This window comes from Lates calcarifer, linkage group LG19, assembly GCF_001640805.2.
Source record: "Lates calcarifer isolate ASB-BC8 linkage group LG19, TLL_Latcal_v3, whole genome shotgun sequence".
Classification (NCBI taxonomy): domain Eukaryota; kingdom Metazoa; phylum Chordata; class Actinopteri; family Centropomidae; genus Lates; species Lates calcarifer.
This window is the reverse complement of record NC_066851.1, coordinates 6,590,461-6,608,794: the sequence shown is the minus strand read 5'-3', so window position 1 is coordinate 6,608,794 and position 18,334 is coordinate 6,590,461. Positions and strand designations below refer to the sequence as shown.

Sequence of the window (18,334 nt, the reverse complement as noted above, 5' to 3'; positions counted from 1 at the left end):
TGGCAAACTTTCAGATGGGCGGGGACTTTTGTTTTTGACAGACTACTACTGGCAACAGAGGAAAAGTATCTAAAAGAAAAAAAGTCTTGCAACTATGTATGCATGTTAAAAGTCCCCAGTTACCCATATGGCTAACCTTTTACACCAAAATATTGTTTGTTAAACAAGAATTTTCTACTTAAACTTACACTTTAGCTAATTAGACTTACTGAATTGGAAGTTGGAGAACGGGCTTCAAAGGAATAGGTCCATGTGTTGAGACATGTATATATATTGTGATTGATTGGATTGATACCACACGGACAACACCAAACATCTAATATTGGCTTCACAGAAGAACATAATTACTGCACTAGGTGAATTTCCCTAATGTAGAACAGAAAATGTCTGTGCATCCCAGTGCAACCTTAACAGCAGCATTGTCCAAACATCAGTCATACATCGGCTGCATATAGCTTAGGGTGAGACCACACTACCTTCATATATGGAGGCCCATTTATACAAATGAAAAAAAATGTTGTAATTCTGAAATCCATTATATAAGAAATTTTCAGTTTCAATTTCTAGTAATGACTGAAGTTATTATTCTGAGAAATTTCTAATTATAACTAACAAGATTTTCAGGAGATTTCTTTTAAGGGGTATGAATAATAAAAGCAATACTTGTTACCATAATATTACATTTAATTTATAATATTTAAATGCACAGCTTACTTTTACCGGTGCCCCTTACACACTGCTTTGATGTGTTGAGAAATCAAAAGCTTGAAACCTGCTGGATTAACGATTCATACATTTTATATATCTCTAATATATATCTCTAATAATCTGTAATCTAATATAAATGTAGTTACAATACTTTAAGATGTCTAAAATGTAAGATTGACTCTAAAGTGGTTAGATTTCACAATTATATTCTGTTGCTCATAAAATGTATATTGTGAGAAAGAAAATACACCTTTTGGATAGTAAAGACTTCATAATTAAATAATGTCTGAAACCACTACTTGTAACTGTATGTTAAAGGCCCCCGCCTCTCGCCCAATGTCAGCTGGGATAGGCTTGTTCATGTCCTCCTCCACCACTTTGGGAACTTTTCTGAGAAAAGTGTAAATTATGTCAGTGATTCAGTAGAGAAAAGCAGTGATATGTGTTTCATCAGGTAGCTGCACAAAGTTACCGTGAGAGATGTGAAAGAGTGTATTTCTGAGTTTTTATTTGGAATCCCTTGCATATGCATATGGGGTAGCCGTGGCTCAGGAGGTAGAGCCGATCGCCCACTGGTTGGAAGATCGGTTCGATCCCCGGCTTCTCTGTGCCTTGGGCAAGATACTGAAACCCCAATTTGCCCCCAGTGTGTGAATGGGTGTGAATGTGTTAGAGCGCTTCGTGTGCAGAGCAAGCGCTGTATGAATGTGTGTGTGAATGTGACACATAGTGTAAAAGTGCTTTGAGTGGTCAATACGACTACAAAAGCGCTATATAAGTACAAGTCCATTTACCATCCAATTACCATACGGATCAGTCTATACACATAAGACATGCTCATGATCTGCATAAACAGAGGCCAATTCAGCAAAGTCAGGTGACAGCCTGTATAGGGCAAATTCACACTGGTTTGAACTGGTTTTCTAAGAAGTTATACAAACACATCATCTTCCCATTGCCTGGCCTTGACAGGCAGAAGGTCTCTACAGACAACAAATAATTTGTTTCTGTGTAGGGATAGAAATCTTCCCTTTATGTGTATCGTTCTACTCTCCAATGAGGAGTGTCAGCAAAAATTTGATACATAAAGGTCACACAGTGTATCTTGATACATGTAAGTAACACAGGATTAAGAAGAAATATGAATTTTCCACTACATAGTGCCTCCTGTTTTTTATTCTATTTTAACATATTTAATTTAGATTTGTCGTGATTTTTTGAATGATTGAGCCCCATCTGTTGGTTCTGTTTCTCAGGATCTTGATTTTCATACAGTGATTAACCAGTATGATGCATCTCCTGGCCTTTTCATGACTTAGAATAGAAGTCATAATCAATGACTAGAAGCTTCAGTCTCTCACTCGCCCACTCTCTTCTCTTTTCTTCTCACTTGCTCGCTCTCTCTTACTCACCAAAATAACCTATATTGGCTCTTGCACACAAATAACAATCAAAGTAATTTACAAAAGGTTTCTGCATAATATTTTTGGGACCATTTTCTACCTTCTTAATAGTGCTGTCTACAAAGTTAATATTTGCTAGAGTGAGTAGCTTGCAGAGAACTATAAGAGCTGTGTGTTTAGAAAAAAGATGGAAAAAAAACCTTCCATGTTTAAACTCAAATTTATCCATTTCATCTGTATTCTCCTCCCCTTGGTCCACCAACATGGTTGTGTGAAGTGTGTGTGAAGGTGAACAGTTATTTTAGCTCCATATCTCTCCATAGATCTGGTTTGTGCTGTATTTGCTAAGACAGTGGTTCCCAACCACCAGGCCACGGACTGGTACCAGGCCGGAGATCATTTGGTAGCTCTTTTAACTAAACCCCACCCATGTTATTTCATTTGGAAATGGATCACATTATGAAGCTATAAATGGTATAACTTCTGTTTCAGTAAAATGCTCACATCTCAAGAATCATAGACAGCCAAGTCTGCAATACATCAGGAATGTCCACAGGGAATTTCATTACTTCTGGCACAAACGTTCACTTGGACACAAAGATTACTGATAACATTCTGGTGGTCAAAGGACAAGGTCACTGTGATTGCAAAAAACACATTTTGGGCCACAATTCAAGAATTCACATGATATTCAACTGCAACTGCAGCTCTGCCTTGTAGTAGTCAGGGTACACAGATCACAAATACAAAAATCTCTCATGAGAAATAACAAGAATTGTTCTAACTGTGTTAACACTATATTCATGTATGGCCCCATCACTCATAGTAAGATGCTGATTGAGAGGATATATTTTTGGGGCGCTTTAAGGAAAGGTTTATAAGTGATTATAGTCATACAATTAAAGGTGCCTGGTGGTTAACCGAACTACAGTCTCCTTTATATTGAACTCTTGAAGAAAGTAAAGTAACATGCAGGAGCACTTGTGGGTGATAAAACCTGGATCCAATTCTTAGTAGAGTAATTACACCACTGCCTGCCAAGTTAAGCAAATATAGAACCAGGCTGGCTTGAGTAAATCTGAATTAAAACTGTTCGACCAACAAGAACACATTTGTCACAATAAACACAATGGCATACAGTATTTAGTAACATGACACAGACAGTTTTATAGACACTACTGTACTTATAACGTACAGTGCAATAAAGCTACAGGCCTCATCTGTTTAGACCATTTATTATGCTTCACAAACACTCTGACAGCTTTTTACTTACACACTGAAGATCATTTTTGTAATCACAATCCACACATATTCCTCTGAATAGTGTTGATTGTCCAAGGTCAGGCATACATATTGTGTGAAATATCTATAATATGTACATTGTATTATTTTCAAAGATATTATTAGATTATGAAATTCTGTGGTAAATTACTGAATTACTTCATGACGTCATTCAAAGCAACACAGTGGTTTTACTGTGGAGAAACACTCAGGACTGTCCGGATGCTGCAGAACAAGAAGAGGAAAAAGACATGAGCACACCTGCACCTCTTAATAATGTATCTGTGTTGCTATTGAGTCATTAATGATGGAGGAAGTATAGGAGTGTAACTCTACCATTTGCCTTGCTTCATCAGTTCAATGGCATCATTGACCTGGTCCAAAGTCATTTTGTGAGTGATGAACTCATCCAGCTTCAACTTCTTGTCCAGGTAGGCTTTAACCATCTCAGGCACACCATCCCTACTCTTAAAGCCTGAGTTACAAAATGTACAGAGAATCACAAAAAAAGAGCACATAGCCTTATCCACAATACAACTAACTAAGTAAATGCAGAATATAGGCCATTTAATTTCCAAATATTCATTAGTCATTGGTGATTGTCATATTTGTCTCACCTCCAAACATGGAGCCCTTCCATGTGCGTCCAGCAATGAGCTGAATGGGTCGCGCAGAAAAGTCTTTCAAGTCTGTCCAGCCAACAATGACACTGACACCCCAGGCTTGTAAACAAGATTCTAAGGCATTGCGCTAGATGATGAGAATCAGCAAAAAGTCAACGGACTTGTAACAGAAAGATGTGGGTTCAGGTCACCAGTCTAGCACAGGGTGGGAATGTGTGGTTGGTAACTGAATGAATGACTCTCAGCTCTTCTTCACAACAATTATTGGAAATGAGCAAGTGAGTTCAGTTGACTTAAATTGGAATAAAGGTTATCGTTTTATAATTATAGTAACACCTCATTGTTATATTCTTAAGATGGAGCAAATAAAATTTGCCTCACCATGACTTCCACATTCCCAACACATTCCAGAGAGTAGTCCACTCCTCCATCGGTCATCTGAGCTATCACTTGGCTGATGGGTTTATTGTGATCATTGGGGTTCACAAATTCAGTTGCGCCGAACACCTTAGCCTTCTCAAACTTCTCTGGATTGATGTCAACCGCGATAATCCTCTTGGCTCCTGCAGCTTTGCAGCCCATGACTGCAGCCAGACCTATAGCTCCCAGGCCAAACACAGCACATGTGGAGCCTGGTTCCACCTAAAGTGGCAAAAACTCTGATCAACATGGCACTTTCAGTCGGTCTTACTATTCCTTCATAATCAGTAATCAAAGGTTTTATGTCTGCTTTCCAACCTGGGACAGAATTTTAATCAAGAAGATATTTCTTTTAAGTCACAAACATGCAAAATTTATGGGCACAGAACACCAAATGTCCCATCCTGCTGTTTCAATCCAGTAATATTAATTAGATTCTCCCCAGAAGTCAAACATGCATACCTTAGCTGTATTGACTGCTGCTCCATATCCAGTACAAACCCCACAGCCAAGGAGACAGACTTTGTCCAGAGGGGCAGTGGGGTCGATCTTAGCCAAAGCGATCTCTCTAACCACAGTGTACTCAGAGAAGGTGCTGGTTCCCACAAACTGCAGCACTTTCTTCCCCTTACAGGTAATCCTGGAGTCTGGCCCTGCCATCGCATCATGAGGAACAGTCCTGAGTGAGATATTTTGTATAGGTAAAAAAAATCCTGAAAAGCAAAATTGGAGTGCTGCTCTTGTCCTACTAGATGGTTCACTAAATACTTGCAATATCCTAAAAACAAAATAAAACAAATAAATATACTTTATCTTAACTATTTGTTTTTTGGTATCATTGCCAGCACCTAATGGACTATTACTATATGAACATCCAAGAGGAATGAAACTAAAACTTGAGAAGGAAGAGAAATGGATGGCAGGAGCTGAATGCTTGAGATGCTCACCATGCTTTTTCACACTGGTTGGTCTTTGGACTCTTACAGAAGCGACATTCTCTACACTGGGAGAGGAACAGAGGAATCACCTTATCTCCTGAAAAAAACAGTGTTGTGTGGTGACTGTCAAATTAATTTTACACAAACATTTAGAAATATGTAAATAATGCTGAATTGAAAAGATAGGCCTCTGTCACCCTCTAATCCCCAAAACTGCCATTTTTACATTTCTATTAACTATTAACAACTTTGCTTGAATTAATTTGAAAACTCACATAACATAATTCTGTGTGCTTTAACTTTGTTGGTATTTTTGTCATCAAGTTTGTAGAACCCAAAACAATTCCACATACTGCTTCTCAGATGCTTCCAATTAGCATAGCTTTGCTTGTTAATGCTTTCTTAGTTTACTGATATGTCAATAGGTCACACTATAAGTCAAACTGACAGTGACACTATCTGCTGGACCTCAAGGCAAACTACCTTAGTCTGATGCACTTAAGGACTAAAAAACAATTAAATTTGAGCTGGTCATTACAGTTTGATTTTTTTTTTTTCCCCGATGTTTGAATAAATGTTTTCAAACAAAAAGTGACAACCATATTGATCACTGTAGCTTCATATTGACCACAGAACCATGAAACTGCTAAAATTCTCTGATCTCACTTTTGGAAAGATAAGTAGTCTATAATAAGTCAATAATAAGTCTATTTTCCAAAATGTTAAACAGCAGAAAATTGACCTGGCTCAAAGTCAGTGACTCCAGGCCCAACACTCTCTACAATGCCAGCTGCCTCATGGCCGAGGACTGTTGGGAAGCCATCTTTGTTCATGTTCTCCAAAAGATGGTAAAGATCCGTATGGCACACTGCAGTCGCCACAATCTGCACCAAGGTAAAGATGACAGCAACACAATGGAAAAAAAATAAAAACCCTCTCAATTAAGGAGTCGGGCTCATGAGTGTTCATCCTCAGTGGGTTTGGTAGTACTAACAATAATTTTTTATTAAATTGACATTATATTTATAGATATTTATTTTGTATTAATGTAAAATGTATAAGATCTCACTAAATGGATCTCATGAGCTGCTCTATGCAGGGGTTTGAAGTAACACTACACCACTGTTACCACAAATACTGGTATATGACAAAGGCTGCTGCAGAGAAGAGTGAGAGAAATGTGCAAAGTTCAAACTCTAAACCCTGCTTACAAGTGCAATAAAACAAACATATATAGATGAACTCTCACCTTGATGCGGACTTCATTGGCCTGGGGCGGGGCTACCTCTATCTTCTCAATCACCAAAGGCTTGTTGGGCTCCCAGGCCACTGCTGCCTTGCATTTGATGACCTATAGAGGGCAGTGACACCACATGAAATTACTCAGCATGACCTATCACCTGAGGCTTCTGCTATTAAAATTTTATTAGGGTGGCCTATCAAACAAGTGCCACAGTTCCACAACTCCTTCCTGAAGCATTATAAGTGGCATTTGCAATCTAAAGTGCCTTTACATGAACTTGGCACAGGTCAATAGAATTCAAATATCTTTTGTGGGTGCCACAAAGGCAGAAAGATACTACACTGCTTTTCCTCCCGAGCCACAGTCGCCCCAATATATACTAAATGCTCCTGCATCTCACACATCTCACAAGGAAATAGATAAAGCAATATGTTGTCAGCTTTTCACTTTTACTGTAGAAGGTAAAATGTTACATTAGCAAGAACCAGAGCGTAATGATGCAATTATTTGTGCTACAGTTCAAAGCAAGCATTCACCACAGGCTCATTATATAAAGAAAACAGATGGATTTCACATTGTCTTTAAAATTGATCACATGCTGACTGGTTTCAGTGTCTCTGATACAGCTGTTACTCAGAAGAATTCCACTCAATTTATTTGACAAACATGATTTTCATTTGGCCTCAGTCAGCCACCTTAAGTGCCAATATCAGTAGTTATATAAGTTGTTTATAATTGTGTACAAAGTTCAACAGAACATGATATATGTTTCTAGAGGGGTTGGCGGGTGGGGGGATATAGGGATAGAGTGAGAGACAGAAAGAATAAACAAACAGAAAGACCAGGTATTGAGGCTAAGCTACAGCTGAAGCCTGCATATCTGTATATAGATGTGTACAAAGTCTGATACTGCACATGGTGGCAGTGACACACTCACAGTATAGTTATATATTGTATTATTACATTGCTTTTTGATGTTTTCTTTGGTTATTTTGTAAAGCGTACTCAATTTTAATGTGTGTGTGCATAAATATACAGGTGTATCAAACATGTACAGCAGCAATATCCAAATTACAGAAACATCACATAGTATAAATTGTTGATGTGGTGGATTATACTTACCTTTCCAGCTGTGTCCATTTTTGCTGCAAAGTTAAGACAAGACAAGTAGGAGAGGAGTAGAGAGAGGACTGCAGCTGCAGGACAGGAATGAGAAGACTGTGAAATAGTCTGGAATACATTCAAATGGGTGGGACTTTCTATACTTTAAAACAGCACTATGAGAGTGGTGACAGTGACCCAGAACAGTAGAAGACTGATAACACTATTATGCTTATGTAAATATGTGGCTGCTGCTTTACTTAGCATAGAGACAAGAAACTGAGGGAAACAACTAGCCTGGCTCTGTCTAGGGGTAATAAAATCTGTGTACGAGCATGTGTAAACCTTAACCCAGGTATTTTTCATAGTCTCTTCTGCATTTCTACCTCTAACAAATAAAATATTGAACCAAATGCAACTTTCATTTTTTTGTTCATTGTCATTTTCATTGTCTTTTAACTGTTTATGTAAAGTCAATTCTTATTTATGTGCCAGGATGGAGTAGGTCAGCAAGCTCTCTATTGAGCAGTGATAAAAAGTCTTCAGCAAACTGGCAGAGATGTGGTTTTTCCTCAGTGTCCTGAGGAGGGGCAGTCTTTGCTGGGCCTTCTTCACTGCCTCAGTGGTGTATATGTATCAAATATTGATGATTTCCAATTGGTGCTCTGAAATATGTGACAGCATCTTCTTCCAACTTAGTCCTGCATGCTTCAAGCCAGCGAGAAGAGCGCACACAGAACACAAATACAAACCTCTCTGTGAAATAACCTGAATTGTTCTAACTAACAGTGAACAGTGAATTCATGAAAAACATAAATGAATTACAGTAAAGAATGATTGAGAAAATAGGTTTCCATTACCTTTAGGGAAAGGTGTTGTTGCAAAGGGTTTACTGTCATGTTAATCAAAATGCCTGGTGTGTAATGAAATGTTGTTTCTCTTACAATGAATTCACTAAGGAAGCATTGTAACGTGCAGAGGCACTTGTGGGGAACAAATCCTGTATCCCATCCTAGCAGAGTCATTTTCATGCTGCAAGTTAAGCAAATGGTGATATAACTACACAGGTTTTGTCACACAAAACACAATCCTATTCAGAGTTGAGTGACATCATGGTACAGGCAGTTCTGCAGACAGTTAAATGTAGAACATGTCATACAACACAACAAAACCACAACACAAACAAGGAATTCACAGACCCCATCTGTTTAGATCATTTATTTTGCTTCATAAGCACTTTGACATGTTTAGCTCATGCTTCCATGAACACTGCAGATGATTCTGCAGACAATCCTCTGAAAAGTGTTGATTGTTCAAGATCAGGCACATATGTATACTGTGCAGATCTCTTTATCATGTGCATTGTGTGTATGAATATTGCATTGAGATTCATTACAACACATGCAACATGCAACATAGTGGTCTCATTGTGGAGAAACACTCAGGACCGTCCGGATACTGTGGATCAAAAGCAAAACAGACACTTGTTAATTCTTCATCTGTGTGGCTAGTCAGTAATCATCAATAGTAGAGAAAGTATGAACATACCATTCGCCGTGCTTCATCAGTTCAATGGCGTCATTGACCTCACCCAAAGTCATTTTGTGAGTGATGAACTCATCCAACTTCACCTTCTTGTCCAGGTAGGCTTTAACCATCTCAGGAACACCATCCTTGCTCTTGAATCCTGACACACACACACACACAGTAAAATAAGAGTAAGTAAAAAGTAAAGTAAAAAAAAGTCTTATCTTAATAACACAAGTTAATTGATTGCAGAGACCAAACCTACTGCCTTTTGGTTGCTGTCACGGCACAGGAAGTACTCATAAAATAATTTTAGGTTTGCTCCACAATTATCATTAAATTTGTGGAGCTTTCAAAACTCAAAACCCTCCCAATTCTGAAATGCTAATCTGAAATTAAAGCAAATAACTGTATTATCTTATAAAACAAAACCCCACACAAGCAAAAGCTTATCCATCAGGACTAGTCCATATCCCAGATGAGATTCCCATCTACTGTATATGTCACTGCATGTGTACTACCAGTAACATTAACACTAAGCAGCTACTACACAGCAACAATTAAAAATGCAAAGGCTACAAGAAATGACTTGTGAAATGGTTATCAATCAGCAAGAAAGGAATGCTGATCTCAACTGAATCCTGGATGAGCTCAACTCATTTTCTGTTGCTGCTTCTTTTCTCCCTGCAGTGTTGTTAACTCAACAAAAGACTGAGATTAATAAAAAATACTACAGGCATGAGGGTTATCATTCATTGTTCCTCACTGTCTCAACAAAAAGTCTTTTTCATCCACATCTCCTCTCAAGCACTCTCTCCTCTGGTGCCTGCTCTTCATCAATCAAAAATAGCAGGTAACAACCTGTGACTGTGACAGTTACTGTAGTGTTTTTAATTAGTCAGGATGACATGCTGCATCTCACCTCCAAACAGGGAGCCCTTCCATGTACGTCCGGCAATGAGCTGAATGGGTCGAGCAGCAAAGTCATACATGTCTGTCCAGCCAACCAGCACACTGACACCCCAGCCTTTCACACAAGACTCCAAGGCACTGCGCTAGATGGAGCAACAGCATGAAGTCAACGGGCTTGAAACCACAGGGGTTCAAATCCCCAGAGAGGAGAAAATGTAAACTTTAATAGTTAACTTCTTATCTGCCTTACCATGACTCCCACATTCCCAACACACTCCAGGGAGTAGTCCACTCCTCCATCTGTCATCTCAGCCAGCACTTGGCTGATGGGTTTATTGTGATCCTTGGGGTTCACAAATTCAGTTGCGCCGAACACCTTAGCCTTCTCAAACTTCTCTGGATTGATGTCAACCGCGATAATCCTCTTGGCTCCTGCAGCCTTGCAGCCCATGACTGCAGCCAGACCCACAGCTCCCAGGCCAAACACAGCACATGTGGAGCCTGGTTCCACCTAAAGTGGCGAAAACTCTTGTAAACATGGCACTTTAGGCTGGACTTTTTGATGACCCCTTCAATAATAAACTTCAGTTCTCCCTGACTACTATAGAGCCACATACAGTATATTTCATTTCAGATGTCTGAGCCAATAAATTATTTCAGAGTGACATGGAAGGAATTCATTACAGCAGGTATTAGTCTTCAACACTACCTGCTGGACTATCCCCAAAAGTAACACACACACCTTAGCAGTATTAACTGCTGCTCCAAATCCTGTGCAGACACCACATCCAAGAAGACAGACTTTGTCAAGAGGCGCAGCAGGGTCGACCTTTGCCACAGCCATCTGGTTCATCACAGTGTACTGTGAGAAGGTGCTGGTTCCCATAAACTGCAACACCTTCTTCCCCTTACAAGTAAACCTGGATTCTGCTGATGCCATCACATCATGTCGATCAGCAGCCCTGAATAAGAGAATTCATTAAAATGAAAATACAACCTGAGGCATTTGCGTGATACTTCTGTTAGGGGGAGCAACAAATATATGTTAACCTGAGAAATATGCCAAACTAAAATATGAGTTAGATAATGTGATTGCCTAAACACAGGTTAAATTGTGTTATGTCAATATAATTGCATAATCTAAGTTTAGAACATTTTTAAACATTTAAAAATTGCTATCCAACTTGTTGTTTGCACATGCTTAGTGTTTGTATATACTAAGGTTTAGTTATTATGTTGGTATCAGCTATCCTAGCTGGCAGGCACTGCTTAAGCAGGTGGGAGCTCATGGGACTGAGTTAAAGAACGGAACGTGCAGAGACATGCAGGGGGAGCAGAGAGAGTTTGTGGGGATCACATAATTGATCTGTGTTCACGTAATGTATGAGTACAACCCAGAACGCGTTGGACAGTTTTTCTTTCTCTTACACCCACATTGTTTATAATAGTGAGCAGCACTATGACATAGATAATGCATGAAATGTTATTGTACTACCAAATGGGTCTATAACATGATAAACATGTCCTAGGTGAATGACATTTAGAGATGAGAAGAAAGAATTGAGCTCACCATCCTTTTTCACACTGGTTGGTCTTAGGACTCTTGCAGAAACGACATTGTTTGCACTGGGAGATGAACAGAGGAATCACCTTGTCTCCTGAAAATTAAAAAAAATGTTGTTATGTCAAATTAATTTTAGGCCAATTTACAAAATAACAAAAAAGTGAAAAGGTTTGTTTCCTTAAGCTGGACTGAGTAGCACTGAATGGCGAGACTGAATGTTTTGGTCTAGCCATTGCTACCACTAAGTCTTACAGGGAAAGACACATGAGCAAGCAAACAAATGAAAACTGAAGTTGTAAGCTTTAACTGACCTGGCTGAAATTCAGTGACTCCAGGCCCAACACTCTCTACAATGCCAGCTCCCTCGTGGCCAAGGACTGCTGGGAAGCCATCTTTATGCATGCCCTCAAACAGGTGGTAAAGGTCCGTGTGGCACACCCCAGTTGCCACAATCTGCACAACAATAACATAAATACATTTTTGATGCTTGTTTTATTTGAACAGTTGGGTATTCTGTGTTCTTTATAGCTGCATTTCCAATAGACAGTTCACTAAACAATTTCCCTGGACAGCAAGAGTGTTGTGGGTGGTGTCTTAGTCTTTCCAAAACTAACAAGCATAAAAGTGTAAGGAATGGTAATAATGTGCTCTAATGTAAGATGCACCCATTATATACAATATGCAGCCATCAACTACATATTTAACAACCTTGTACAGGGTTCTTGTTTATAAGCAAGATGGAAACATTACAAAGTTACCCTGAGTAATTGTTTTGACTATCTCATATAGCTAACATTACCCTTGCTAGCTAACTAGCTACAGCTGATGAGATCTGAGATACTTTATATTTCCAATGAAAAAAAATCAAAACACAAAGTCTGCTTTTCTCTAACTCTGAGGACTCACTGTTAATATTAAAAAATTATATTCTGCCACCTCTAGTATTTCAAATTGCAGATACCGGATATTCAGGAGTGATAACATGTTAGCTGTGGTTTGGCCCAAACCCCAGAGAAAATCAAAAGAATTACCTAAATGAAGCTAAAGAGTTGCAGAGTTAAGTGTTCATTCTCAGTGAGTCTGGCAGTACTAGAAATCCTCTCACAATATATTGAGATATAGGATTTAATATCAGATACATCTCTTATGAATTTTCAGTGTTGCACTTGGGCAAGGTATGAAACCAATGAAGAACCACTGCACATTCAGATAGTCTGATCATGAGACTACATAGGATTTCTGTTTAGCAAAGTCCTTAAAATCTGCAGTAGACTGCCCCCTACCACAAACTACATTTATTTACTAACCCATACTTACAAGTGCAGTAAGACATTTGTGTGTATGTACATGTGTGTCTTGATTGTGGACATCTCTCACCTTGATGCGGACTTCATTGGCCTGGGGTGGGGCCACCTCTATTTCCTCAATCACCAAAGGCTTGTTGGGCTCCCAGGCCACTGCTGCCTTGCATTTGATAACCTAGTGGGTAGTGACATCACATGAAATGCCCGGCACAAAATCTCACATTATTGAGTGCTGCCCTGGAGTAAAACTACACTAGGATGGGTTTCTGGAAAGGTGTTACATGGCATATTCCTAAAACCCTACAAATATCTACACCAACCTGGCACAAGATGAGAAATTTCATGTACAGTTATGAAAAAATTAGGACACCCCATTAAATATTCAGTTCTTTATTAAGAAATGTTCACATATCAATGTTGAATCTTGTCTGTATTTATCTCTGAAAAAATGTGATTTAATTGCAGGTAAACACCAAAAATGTATCTAGTTTTCTCATTAAGCAAAAGATATCAGTAAAAATGTGTATTCTAACAGAGGAAAAAGTTAGGACACCCTACCCCCTAATAGCTGGTGTTACCCCCTTTGGCTGAAATAACTTCAGTGAGACACTTCTTGTAACCATCTACCAGTCTCTGACATCAGTCCAAGGAAATTTTCCCCACTCCTCAACGCAGAATTCTTTCAGGTGTTAGATGTTTGAGGGGTTTCTTGCATGTACAGCCCATTTTAAGTGACCCCACAGCATCTCAATGGGATTAAGATCCAGCCATTCCAGGACTCTCCATTTCTTAGTTTTCAGCCAGTCCTTGGTGGATTTACTGGTATGTTTTGGGTCATTGTCATGTTGCAGGGTCCAGTTCCGCTTCAGCTTTAATGTTTTTACAGATGGTCTCACATTTTCCTCAAGCACCCTCTGATACACAGTAGAATTCATGGTGGATTCGATGATGGTGAGCTGGCCAGGTTCTGCTGCAGCAAAGCATCCCCAAACCGTGACATGACAAGACCCACACCCCCATGCTTCACAGCTGGTATGAGGTTCTTTTCCTGGAATGCTGGATTTGGTTTACGCCAAACATGTCCTCTGTCTGGTGTCCAAATAATTAAATTTTCGACTCATCTGTCTAAAGAACATTATTCCAGAAGTCCTGCTCTTTGTCTATGTTCTCTCTGGCAAACTTCAGTCTGGCCTTCATGTTATTTTTAGAGAGCAGAGGTTTCCTCCTTGTACACATCCCATGAAAGTTAAACTTGTATAGTCTCTTTCTGATTGTAGAGGCGTGCACTTTCACATCAACAGTAGCAAGAGCCTGACTATAGGTCCTGTGATGACATTTTAGGGGTTTTGGTAACTACTTTTGGCATCTTGTGGTCCGCTCTTGGGGTGAACTTGCCTGGACAGCCAGACCTGGGCATGTTGGCAGTTGTTTTGAATGTCCTCCACTTGTAGACTATTTTCCAGACAGTGGAATGAGTGATGGGCAGCACGGTGGTGCAGTGGTTAGCACTGTCGCTCACAGCAAGAAGGTTCTGGGTTCCTTTCCTGTGTGGAGTTTGGATGTTCTCCCTGTGTCTGCATGGGTTCTCTCTTTCTTCCTCCCACAGTTTGAGCAGCTTAGGTTAACAGATAACTCTAAATAGGTGTGAATGTGAGTGTGAATGGTTGTTTGTCTATATGTGTTGGTCGTGCAATGGACTGGACTCTGTACAGGGTGTACCCCACCTCTTGCCCGTTGAGCAGTAGCTCTCTCACTGTAAAAGCTCTCACTTCAACAGTCAGGAGCACACCAAACTAAATGTCTGAGGTTTAAATAGGGCAAGCCCCCTTAAACAATGCTGAGTAACAATGTTGACCTGTGTGTGATTTTAGCCATTTTAACTAGGAATAAATGTGGGGATGTCCTAATTTATTCCTCACCAGAAATTTGCATTTTTTAAAATCACATTTTAAAGAAAGTTTTCAAAAGTCTTTTCTTCAGTTTTAATTGTTTAGTTATATTAGTTGAATATCTCAGTATTTTTTAGATTTATATTAAATATCCAATTTCCTAATATGTTTTAAAAAAAAAAACATACAGGCTTTCGTAGGGTGTCCTAATTTTTTCATGACTGTATGTGTAGTAGATAAAATGTTACTATCCTATGATTTCAAAGAAAGTAGTCAGCTAAAGGTGTCAAACTGACTTATATGCCACCATGCATTTTAAAATTACATGTTATTACAGTAGAGTACAATTATTTAAATGTCTGTGATACAGCAAGCAAACATTGAAAGCAAGAGTTTAAAGTCCACTCAAGTTATTTGGCAAACATGGATTTTATTAAAAAGGTATAAATGAATGTAGAATGGACAAATTTAGTATCATTGAGTAAACCACTGAGTAAATCAGTGGCTACAATACTTGATGAATGCCTTGAAATATTTTTGGTCATTTTTTTATTTTTGTATTACATTGTGGTAGTTTAATGAATTCTTGGGCTCCCATCACTGTGCTTTTTCAGCCAACTACTCCAGTCAGCTTTGCCAATATCCACAGTTGCGCAAAAACTGTGTGCCAAGTCAAAACAGGACATGTAACATTTCACTGAGGCAGAGGGGACAGAGAAAACAGAGATCCCAATTTTATTTTGCTATTATACATTTTTATGGTACTGGATATAATAATTCTAAGTTGAATTTAGTGAAGTGAGTCACCCATGTGCAAAAAGAATTACATTAAAACTGGCACTATAGCAGTGAAACACATGCTGACATTATTAGGTGTAAACTTGGTATATTAAACCTATCTATGCTCTAATATGAAATGCACTCAAATTTGGGAACATTTGATGATCACTTAAAAATCTCATAATATTCAAGTAATATATGCTAATGTGAAGTTTGTTACATTGTTTTCTGATGTTTGTTTTATTACCTACCTGAATATACTTATACAGTGCTGTGAAAAACTTATTAAAACATTACAGTTGCAGGTATGAGTTCCTATATTGTCTTATGTACCTACCTTACCAGCTGTGGCCATTTTTGCAGCAAAGATGAATGTCTGGAGTTGAGGAAGCAGAAAGAGAGCTACAGGACCAGAGAGAGAGAGAAGGAAAGAACTTGGACTTGAGGTTTAAATACTGCTGCAAGAAAAAAAGCAGTTACGCAAGTATTCAGGTGGGCTGGGACTTTGTTTTTGATTGTGCTTTGTCATTGGTTATCAACAACTAAAAGAAAAAAAAATGTTAGCAATTCCCCATACTCAAATCTGGACACCAGATGTGGGGTCTATGGAGATGAGCTGGCAAAAGCAAGCAGCAACCACCACAGATGATAACAGTAACAATCATGGATATCAACTTTTTTTAGATGAAATATTGTCTTGATAAAACAATAGTTTTCAAAATCACCCCTCAGACACATTAGATTTTAAATAAACTCTGACAACTTTTCATTTTAGAAAAATGTTGGTTTTGGCATCACTTCTTGTCTTAGAGACTCCTCTCACAGTCATACTAAAACAGTGGGCTTCAACACTGCTTGGTGAAGATGAATGTGACTCACGATCATTAAATCAATCAATTCTTTGCCAATTTAGTTAACAACGGAAACAGTAAACCAAAATCTCACCAACCAAAGCACAGGATCCACTTTTAATTACAAATGTGAAAATATCAAGAGACAGAAGCAATGTGTTGTGGGTGACGCAGGCATTAAATCAATCAATTTTAAATTCAAAAAGACATGGCATAAGTTTAAGTAATGGGTTAAACAGTGTGTTTACCTGCTAACATAAGCTGCAATCATTAGCATGTCTAGCCAACTAACTTAATACCCACAATAGTGACCTAGCATTACTTACTGGACAATCAGTGTTGGTGAGAAGGGTCTGGCAAATGGTCAATCATCAAAAATTAAATAATAGTTACTAATTTATACACAGGCCACAGCTATTTTTTTTTTTTTTTTGCCAGGGCCCCATAGCATGTTCATCAGGTGACCTGTAACCCACTTAACATATAAGTCTGAATAAAGTCTATTATGTTTTGAAAATTATGACAGCATAGATTTTGTACCCTCCCTATACAAACACACCTACTCCCTCCCTTTACTATACTTTAAATAGTCATTATATAACCATCAACAATACCTTGAAACTCTGAAATGTACCTTGTACCAGACCAACCCTCTGCCACTTTTAAAGTTAATTTGACTTCTTTGGCAGGGAGGATTTAAAAATGAAATGAGGCCAAGTCATGTTGACTTGCCTTTGCTTGAGAAGTCCACACATTTAGATCTTTTCATTGATGCAACAGGCTTAAACTCCGGATAATGATTTATTGGTGCTGTCATCAGCTGTTGGCAAAAGGGTACACATTAATAAAGGACATTTTATCGCATACCTCTTTAACCTTGTCACAGTCATATATCATAAGTTGTTTCATATGTGTGTGTTGGGTGTTATATCTGAGAACCTACAGAGGTGTGGCTATAACACAGTATGTGGTCAGCTGGCCATGCCGGCAGGATGTAGAAGCATTGTGAAACAATGGATATCAGTTACAACCTCATCATTTGAGCACTGGACAAAAGTCATGTCAAACATATCAAGTTATCAATGACTTATTTTTAGATTCTCAGGATGCCAAGACATGTTTTTTGAAAACATGGAGCCCATTCTTGGACCACATTAACAACAAATTGTTACTGATGACCTGTCCTGTCTTACAAACCACCATATGCTCATTCTGGCTCTCTGAAAAAACAAACAAACAAAAAAAACCCACTGTTAATATGTTAATATTCTTATTTTCACGGTAACGCCTATTGTAACTATTGACCAGATATAAGATTTAGTATGTTTATGTGTTGGAAATATATGAGTTTGTGTACATGGCTGAGGATATAGTGGCTATTAAAAAGTTTAGAATGTTCTAAGGAATGTTTTTGTTGTGATTGACCTGCTCTTACAATTTTTTTTTTTTTCAAAAAACTATGTCAATTTTTACTGCAGTTTTAAGTGTTGCACTTGCATTAATTACCAGTATACAAAGAACCTTAATCCTTACACCCATCTCATACTGGACAAACAAAGCTCATAGACCTTAAAAAGACTGAAGGTTACTCACCCCACTAATGAATATCAATGCACACTTGTCCACATAATGTGCACATGAGGTGACACATAGTCAGATGCCAGTTTGTTAGGTACACCTAGGTTGTTGGGCTGAGAGAGAGAAGAGAGAGGAGATAAAATGGAACATCTGATGAAATTAGTTTACCAACTTATCGATGTGTGTTAAAGAAGGGTCTTAACAGAATTGAA

At 38.5% G+C, this 18,334-nt stretch overlaps 2 protein-coding genes across 2 annotated transcripts; both read right to left on the bottom strand.

Moving 5' to 3' along the window:
- Positions 1-3,330: 3,330 nt before the first annotated feature.
- On the bottom strand, positions 3,331-7,845 carry LOC108897930 (alcohol dehydrogenase 1). Its single transcript, XM_018697734.2, has 9 exons — positions 7,739-7,845; positions 6,623-6,724; positions 6,116-6,257; positions 5,383-5,470; positions 4,898-5,114; positions 4,397-4,657; positions 4,010-4,142; positions 3,729-3,867; positions 3,331-3,617 (listed from the first exon to the last, which is right to left on the bottom strand). The coding sequence occupies exons 1-9, from the start codon at positions 7,754-7,756 to the stop codon at positions 3,584-3,586; spliced, it is 1,134 nt and encodes a 377-aa protein (XP_018553250.1). The 5' UTR covers positions 7,757-7,845; the 3' UTR covers positions 3,331-3,583.
- Positions 7,846-8,920: 1,075 nt separating this feature from the next.
- On the bottom strand, positions 8,921-16,165 carry LOC108897929 (alcohol dehydrogenase 1). The gene is made up of 9 exons (XM_018697733.2): positions 16,031-16,165; positions 13,098-13,199; positions 12,032-12,173; positions 11,727-11,814; positions 10,899-11,118; positions 10,407-10,667; positions 10,167-10,299; positions 9,266-9,404; positions 8,921-9,175 (listed from the first exon to the last, which is right to left on the bottom strand). The coding sequence occupies exons 1-9, from the start codon at positions 16,046-16,048 to the stop codon at positions 9,142-9,144; spliced, it is 1,137 nt and encodes a 378-aa protein (XP_018553249.1). The 5' UTR covers positions 16,049-16,165; the 3' UTR covers positions 8,921-9,141.
- Between the last annotated feature and the right edge of the window lie 2,169 nt (positions 16,166-18,334).

Bases quoted from the DNA above. Each gene is read 5' to 3' on its own strand.
- LOC108897930 (XM_018697734.2), bottom strand. The intron at 5,471-6,115 runs GTCAATTTTCTG...TGTTTTTTTCAG, and splicing joins AGTCACTGACTTTGAGCCAG to GAGATAAGGTGATTCCTCTG. The intron at 3,868-4,009 runs GTGAGACAAATA...TTTGTAACTCAG, and splicing joins GAAGGGCTCCATGTTTGGAG to GCTTTAAGAGTAGGGATGGT.
- LOC108897929 (XM_018697733.2), bottom strand. The intron at 10,668-10,898 runs GTGTGTGTGTTA...TCGCCACTTTAG, and splicing joins CAGCAGTTAATACTGCTAAG to GTGGAACCAGGCTCCACATG. The intron at 9,405-10,166 runs GTGAGATGCAGC...TGTGTGTGTCAG, and splicing joins GAAGGGCTCCCTGTTTGGAG to GATTCAAGAGCAAGGATGGT.